The following is a 7135-nucleotide window of genomic DNA, read 5'->3' as shown; positions in this document are numbered from 1 at the left end:
CACAAACTGCCAGTAATTCTGCCCCATCGGAAGTGTCTTCCGGAGAGACAACGATATCTATCCAATGACCAATGTGGTATATTCATGTGTCAGGAAATTTCTTCTGTAGCGTACTCGGAAGTCGGGAGATTAACAGGGTCACCGGTCACTAGGTAGTAGAAAGGTGGAGGCTGCCGGGGATGTGGCTGACGCTAGAGGGTTTCCAGGGCTCGCTCGCTTCGGTCCGGTCCACAAATCATGATTTAGGGATTACTGTGCGCCAAGGTGGGAAGGGGAAACTAGGTAGATAAGTAATGCCAATGGAATCGTAATTGGGATAATAATGCTAGTTGTATTGGGTGAATGACAGAGAATAGCGCCCCTTTGTTTTCTCGTTGGACCGTATGCTAACCTGACCTATGCGGACCTGGACCTGACCTGACCGGGCAATGCTGATGATGATGATGATGATGATGATGATGATGATGATGATGATGATGATGATGATGATGATGATGATGATGATGATGATGATGACGATGCAAGTGCAAATGCAAGATGGAAAGATGGAAGATTCATAAGTCGTGCCTGATGCAACTAGAGCTTGAAACATGGTCCCCTCTTCCGGATCTGCTCGCCCTTCCAGGTGAACAGCCAGATACACACGGGATACAAGACCACGGGAAGCGCCGCGAAGACGATGTACGGGACCTTGGCCCCACCGCGTTCTTTGATCCACTCGGGAAGGTAGAAAGGGGGATGGAAGGTCTGAATGGCAAAGAAAAATTGAAACACAATGGTCACCTCGGCTGCATCTTCCGGGTAGCACTCTGTCATGTAGGTCAGGAGAACAGTGACGAGGATTTCCTGTCCGAAGGTGAAGAGGCCAATTCCGGTGAGGGCTGAGGCCCAGCTGTCGCCGTATTCCAGTTCGAGGCCATATAGGAGGAGACCGGCCTAAGCGGGTTAGTAATGGTGATGGGTCATCCTTGGTAACGAATTGGCTCACCGAGACTGTGATCAGACCTGTCCATGAGAGATGGAGTAACCGTTCTGGCTTCCACTTGTAGCCTCGCCGCAAGGAGTACTTGGCGGCCAGATCACACAGTGGTCCCCCGAAGATCTCGCCAATCCCGGCACCGATGACACCAGAGAAGTAGCAGAAGCCGACTTGGGCCAAGTTGAAATGCCAATGGCTCTTACTGCCAAAGTTGAGGGCGAAGCCTGCGGTGTTGCCCACTTCGGTCATGTTGGCGACGCTAAACCAGAACGACGGAAGGACCACGGCCGGATAGGCGAACATCTTGTATGGTTTGCGGAAGGTCTGCCCCCAGCTCTCGTTCTTGGGAACCACCGGCTTGCGGAACCCCAGACGAGAGAGGTAGGAGGGCTGTTTGGGAGGTTGAGAACCGGCGGTGGCATTCTCGTCTCGGGTATAGATGGTTTCGGGGACTGGAGAGGAGGACGAGATTAGGATGAGTCGACAAGGCGATGAACCGGGATGAAACTCACCAAGGAAGAACTGAGCGACGAATTGGGTAGCATAGAGGATGGCGGCGATGTACATCGACCATCGCCATCCTAGATGTTTGTTATAGGCAATGGAGCCACCGGCAACACCACCCACGTACGGACTAATGACCAGCAGGAAGCTATTTACGCCCATCCGCGATCCCTTTTCGTGCAGGAAGAACATGTCGGAAATGGCAGCCGGTCCGATGGACAGCCCGACGCTGCCACCTACATTCATGACCATGCGACAGCCGAGAGCTTGCGCATATGTCTGGGACCGAGCCACTCCGATCGCGCTGACCAAGGCGATGAGATTGCCAATGAGAAGTACGGGCCGTCGGCCAATTCTATGGCTCAACGGGATCCAGAAGAAGGATGTGATGGCATTCAGGACAGAAGGTACGGATCCGATGTATGTGGCGGTGGTCACGGGGACCTTGAATTGTTCGGCCAGCTCCAGTGCATCGGGGGCCTAGGTGAGAATGCTATTAGAGGGGACAGATGCGACGACGAATCGGATAGGTTAGCAGTAAACATACGATGAGAGTGGCCCCGAACTTGACTAGAAACGATTCGAATGCGAGAACCACCAGAGCGGCATGCTTGGTGAATGCGCTCCAATTCTGCAGGCAACCACATTACCGTCAGAAGACCATAGCTGAGTAGTTTGAAGAAGAAGAAAAAGAAGACACGCACCAACGGGTCTTCTGGATCATCACTGGGTTGAGGGACCAGGGGGATGCCTTGCGCGGTCGTCTTGACTCGGTAATTGGCCTCCCGGTCACCACCCGACGACATTGACTTTGTCTGGAGAACCTCCACGGATTGGACCTCCTTTACGTCTACCATGTTTGCACCGCGTCAGTGGCCTTACGAATTCACTCCAGGAGAGGGAGACAGGGAGAGGAAGAAAAAGGTTCGAATATAAATCCTCTTCTCTACGGAAGTACGGTCTCAATCCTCAGTCCTGGCGGGTGCAAGAAAACCGCGATGCTTCAAGGGGGGGCAGAGTCTGCACCGGATGTTTTGTATGTATCCTGGGGTTGCACGAATTTTGCCGTCGCGGGGACATGCAAGCGACGGGGTGCATGTAGCCCGCTGGCCGTTGTGCTCCTGATCGTCTCGCCTTATCTCGCGGCGGCGCTATCTGGGGCCGGCTCGCGCGCTAGAGCCCTGGTTGCATAAATCTTCGACTTTGGTGGCCTACGTAGCCTACACCGTTCCTGACACCCCTGTCAAGTCGAACGATGGTCACCAACCTCCGAGAATTTATAATCCATCCTTCCGGACACCCCGGTTGCATGCATCCCGCAACTCCCCTTCTCCTCCTCAGTTCGGGCCTCCCGGATGATCACCCCGGATGATCACCCAACAGTCATGAATGCAACAACCAAAAAACCTGATCGTCGAGTTCCACTGGAGCATCGGAAGCGCACGGAGCACAGCTGTGACAGGTGCAAGTCCAGAAAGCAAAAATGCCATCGGGTACCTGGCGAGGACCGCTGTCAGCATTGCGAGCGCCACGACTATGACTGTACCACCACGAAGCCTCGCAAACAAAGGCTCTATGGCAGCACCGACCTCGTGCGGTATCGCATCACACTGCTCGAGGCCCTGCTCAAGAAGGTTCTTCCCGATGCGGACCTGTCCTCGCTCGACAGCATGCGAGAGCTCGGGCGGTCGTTGGGCGTGGAACTCCCTGACATGGGGGATGACACGTATCAGAACTGTCCGCTCGAGCTGAAGCAGTCCAGCGGGACCCCACGCGTGGAGCAGCAGAATGAAGAGCTGGTACAAGATATGCAGGGTCAGGACCAGTACATCGGCCCGGCCAGCTCCTATTTCTTCCAAATGAAGCTCCGCTCCCTCCTAGGCCTCCATCGCCAGGAGCGAAGGTGTCAAATGTTCCTCTTCGGTCGCAATCCCACCGGAGAGACTTTGAGACCATCCGTTAGCGAGATCCTCACCGAATCAGAGGTCCGAGAAGTTGCCAGGCCCTCGGAAACTGATATCAGTGACAGTGCCGTCGTCCACTACCCCACCCCCTTGCTTGATCGCTCCGTAATTGATGGCCTTATCCGGGCGTATTTCGACTATGTCAACATCGACTTCCCTGTCCTGCATGAGGCCTCCTTCCTGGAAACATATGATAGATGGCGGTACATTCCGGGGTCCGTCGATGGGGCGTGGGTGTGTGCGTTGTTGTGTGTCTTGCTCCTGAGTCGGCGGATCAACCCCCTGGGGACGACCGAGACCCAGCAGCAGAAATGGTGGACCATCCTGGAGTCGTGGCTGCCCACCATAATCTTCACCAACAACATGCTTTCGGTCCAGACCCTGATGCTGGCCGCGTTGCATCTCCATAACACAAACCATCGTGATGCATGCTGGACCCTGACCGGAGCTGCGGCCCGGATTGCGGTGGCCATCGGACTCCATCGGGATGAAATCATCTGCGACGGTCCGCGCCTGGCTAAGGAGATTAGAAAATCCCTCTGGTGGACCCTCTATAGCTTCGAGCAGATACAGGTCTCCTCTCATGACCGGCCTAGCGCCATCGATGGCTCAATGTGTTCCACCACCTCGCCCCATGAGAGGATCCTGGGGATCGGCTCGTCGAATTGGCCCCCAGACTATACCGTCTGGTCGACGCGGCTGACCTCCATCCTAGGTCTGGTATGCCGCGTACTGCCAACGGCCACCAATGAGCCAGCCCTCACTGGGCTTCTCTCGCCCGCGGCGGGGTTGCTGCGGGATCTGACTCGCTGGCAGAGTGCCCTACCGCAGCATCTGTCGCTCAGCATCTTTAGTACCTTGCCGGACGGCTTCAAGCGGCCCGTACTCCTGCTGCACATCCAGTATCATTATATCGTCTGCTTGCTCACTCGCTACGCCTTGTTGCAACAGCTGGCGGCCTACTCCCAAGGGTCAGCCGGCGACCCCAACGAACGAGAGATCCAGGCAACAGCCAAGATCTGTGGGGAGTCGGGGCGGAAGAGCTGCGAGCTGCTGTTGCAGCTGGACACGATTGGAAAGTTCAACGCTGTAACCTGGTGGGACGTCTATTACGTATACTCCTCGACGCTGGTATTGACGCTGAGCATCCTGTGCGACCACGCGCGGCCGCAGAGGGAGGAGTCCGCCACTAACCGTTCTCTGTCCCTGCTGCGCAACTGCGCGGACATGCTCATTCGCCACTGTGCCAATCCCATGGTGCCCGACACCATGATTCGCTGGACCGGGGCGATTCGCGACATTGACCTGCTGGTCCATGAGAGACTAAGCCCCTCCCAGCAGGCCCCTTGCCCTCACGAAAGTGATAGCATGCCGGGCACGGGCCCATCCACTGCCCTGGTCCCACTTGGTTCGTCGATGAAAGCCATGAATCCTCCCTTTACAAGCATGGGTGGACCCGGCACGGAGCACAATGTTTCCCAGATGGCTCCGCCGATGAGAGAGATGCATGGGCCCTACCCTGGCATGACAATGGGGCTGGACCCGGGCACGGAGCATATTGTGTCCCCGATGGGTACGACCATGGTATTTGCTAGCGACAGCCACAATAACCCCGTCCTGGGCATGCCGCCTCTGACCGACGATAACGGGTTCTTCTCCTGGGATTCCATCGGGTCCATGTTACTGGGGACGGAGGCCCTTAATACCTCGATGAACTGTAATCTGTGACCGGGGACGGGTTGTGGAAGCCATGGTGGCTATTGCCAGTAAATGACGCGTAAGTGCTCCTTTTCTCACACTGCAAACCATTCAAAGCAATACTAAGTTCCTGGAAATCACAGTCAGTGCTTGCGTAATTCAGACTAGTCAGTTTCACGTTTGTGTTTATTCCGAATCGTGTATGATGTTTTCTTGTTTTGGTTCAGTTTTTGGCTTTTTGGGTTTGAATAGCATGTGAATTCAAATGAGGAACTAAGAACAGCCCAAAGATCATTAAAAGTGGGGACCATGTAGTCATAATCTCGACTGCCCCGGTGCACCTTCAGCGTTCTGCTCCCCAAACAAGAATCGTTGACGAGCCAGCTCGACGTCCGCGTTCAGGTCATGCTCCCAGATCCACAGAAAGCGCTCATTGAGATTGGCGACGATCTTGCCCAAGTCCGTGCCCATTTGGGGATGAGTGAAGGTATAGAGTTTTCCGGCCTCGTGGCTGGTCGTAACAATTGCTTGTGCTCGAGGTCGCCGGATCCCGTCATAAATCTGGAACGCCCTGGTAATTTCGGTACGATTCGTCGCGAGCCCCAAAAGGTGAGACATTATAAGCGCATCCTCTAGACATTGCCCCGCACCCGCCGCTTGATGAGGCGTAGTTCCGTGGGCACAGTCGCCGAGTAGGCAGATTTGTCCGTTGTAATAAATCGGCGTGTTAGGGTGGTGCCATAGAGACCATTGCACCGGCCTGGCCCACTATCAAGGCTTATTAGCTGTTCTAGGCAAGGCAGTAGGGGCCTAAAGCATACATCCAATAATTTGACAATGCGCCGATCAATTCCATCACCCATGTCGGCCACCATCTCTTCCCTAGTGACCTCTTTGGTCCACTGTGGATGTGTCCAGGGTTTATCCACCAACTTGATCGCAACCACATTAAGCTCGGTGCCGCGGGAAATTGGGAAGGTCATGATATTGAGGCCGTGGCCGACGAATGCTTTCGCATCCCCGGCGTGGTCGCCGAGTAGCTCCTGGGCATCTTTCATTGGAACGATCGCTCTGTAAACATACTTGCCACTATAGATAGCTTGCACATGCTCTGGATAGAGGCTTCCTAGGACGGCTTTCCTCGTCGGTCCCTTCACGCCATCACATCCAACAACCGCATCAGCCTCCGCAGTCTCGCCGTCGTCAAAGGTAATGATGACCTTGCTATGCTCATCCGTCTGTTTGACTTCCTTGACCCGTTTGCCGAATTGTACGCGCTCTCGCGGGATCAGGCTGGTCATAATTTCTAGAAGATCGCGCCGATGGGCACTAGTTCGGGTGTAACATTCGGCCCCAAATGGTGCGGGTTGCCAGCCGCGTCTTTCACCAAACCCATCTTCGGCGTAGAGCACTTCCATCGCTATATGCTCCTTGTTCGGTGTCAGGTTTCCCGAAGAGATTTGATTGTACTTTTGTCGAAATCTGCTGTCTATCAACTCCATCGCACGTAGCGCGTTGGGTCCTAGGCCAACGCCGGCCCCGACTGCACTAAATTGCGCGGCCGACTCGTACAAGGTGTAAGAAACATCCCGATTAGACAGTCCGATCGCTAGAGCCAGTCCTCCTATACCAGCTCCGACGATAGCAACGTGCATGGTACCTGATCCTGCTTTCCCGGTCGTTATGTCTGTTGCCTGCGCCATGAGGTATTGGCCAATTATTGCGTAGTGAAAGCGACCCTATGCGTGGTTAATTAAAAAACGAAGGTAGGAGAGATAACCATTGAATCGTACAGCAGTAGTATCACGGAGCCGATCCTTGCCGCTCAGCAGGGGGGAGTTCCGTCTATTTTCATCGGATCGATGATTTTGGTCGGATACATGTAAGCCGCAGTATCGTAGCTCGCACCCTGCCCATTTTCGGCTACATGCAAGCCGCACCACCTACCAACATATGGTTATCGGTTGCATGTATGCCGCAGTACAAAGCG

The 7135-nt window shown here is 54.7% G+C and overlaps 3 protein-coding genes across 3 annotated transcripts; 1 reads left to right on the top strand and 2 right to left on the bottom strand.

Moving 5' to 3' along the window:
• Positions 1-331: 331 nt before the first annotated feature.
• BO80DRAFT_37152 (MFS general substrate transporter) lies at positions 332-2589 on the bottom strand. The gene is made up of 5 exons (XM_025716486.1): positions 2188-2589; positions 2031-2114; positions 1492-1963; positions 989-1431; positions 332-936 (listed from the first exon to the last, which is right to left on the bottom strand). Exons 1-5 carry the CDS (start codon positions 2338-2340, stop codon positions 577-579), a joined length of 1512 nt encoding a protein of 503 aa, XP_025576860.1. The 5' UTR covers positions 2341-2589; the 3' UTR covers positions 332-576.
• Positions 2590-2868: 279 nt separating this feature from the next.
• Positions 2869-5175, top strand: BO80DRAFT_443836 (uncharacterized protein; the record flags this gene model as incomplete). The annotated part of the gene is made up of 1 exon (XM_025721389.1): positions 2869-5175. One exon carries the CDS (start codon positions 2869-2871, stop codon positions 5173-5175), a length of 2307 nt encoding a protein of 768 aa, XP_025576859.1.
• A 142-nt stretch (positions 5176-5317) lies between these two features.
• On the bottom strand, positions 5318-7113 carry BO80DRAFT_37126 (mannitol 1-phosphate dehydrogenase). Its single transcript, XM_025716480.1, has 3 exons — positions 6939-7113; positions 5967-6884; positions 5318-5913 (listed from the first exon to the last, which is right to left on the bottom strand). The coding sequence occupies exons 2-3, from the start codon at positions 6846-6848 to the stop codon at positions 5461-5463; spliced, it is 1335 nt and encodes a 444-aa protein (XP_025576858.1). The 5' UTR covers positions 6849-6884; positions 6939-7113; the 3' UTR covers positions 5318-5460.
• Positions 7114-7135: the final 22 nt, after the last annotated feature.

The sequence above is a fragment of the Aspergillus ibericus genome (genome assembly GCF_003184845.1).
Source record: "Aspergillus ibericus CBS 121593 unplaced genomic scaffold BO80scaffold_13, whole genome shotgun sequence".
Taxonomy (NCBI): Eukaryota; Fungi; Ascomycota; class Eurotiomycetes; order Eurotiales; family Aspergillaceae; genus Aspergillus; species Aspergillus ibericus.
This window is presented reverse-complemented; position numbering and strand designations above follow the sequence as displayed.

What these genes read in the sequence shown, in the direction of transcription:
- BO80DRAFT_37126 (XM_025716480.1), bottom strand. Translation starts at nt 6,848, where the DNA reads ATGGCGCAGGCAACAGACATAACGACCGGGAAAGCAGGATCAGGTACC. An exon ending in GCATTGTCAAATTATTGGAT is followed by an intron (nt 5,914 to 5,966) that starts GTATGCTTTAGG and finishes AAGCCTTGATAG; the next exon opens with TGGGCCAGGCCGGTGCAATG.
- BO80DRAFT_37152 (XM_025716486.1), bottom strand. Translation starts at nt 2,340, where the DNA reads ATGGTAGACGTAAAGGAGGTCCAATCCGTGGAGGTTCTCCAGACAAAG. An exon ending in ATGATCCAGAAGACCCGTTG is followed by an intron (nt 2,115 to 2,187) that starts GTGCGTGTCTTC and finishes GGTTGCCTGCAG; the next exon opens with AATTGGAGCGCATTCACCAA. An exon ending in CGTCGCTCAGTTCTTCCTTG is followed by an intron (nt 1,432 to 1,491) that starts GTGAGTTTCATC and finishes CCTCCTCTCCAG; the next exon opens with TCCCCGAAACCATCTATACC.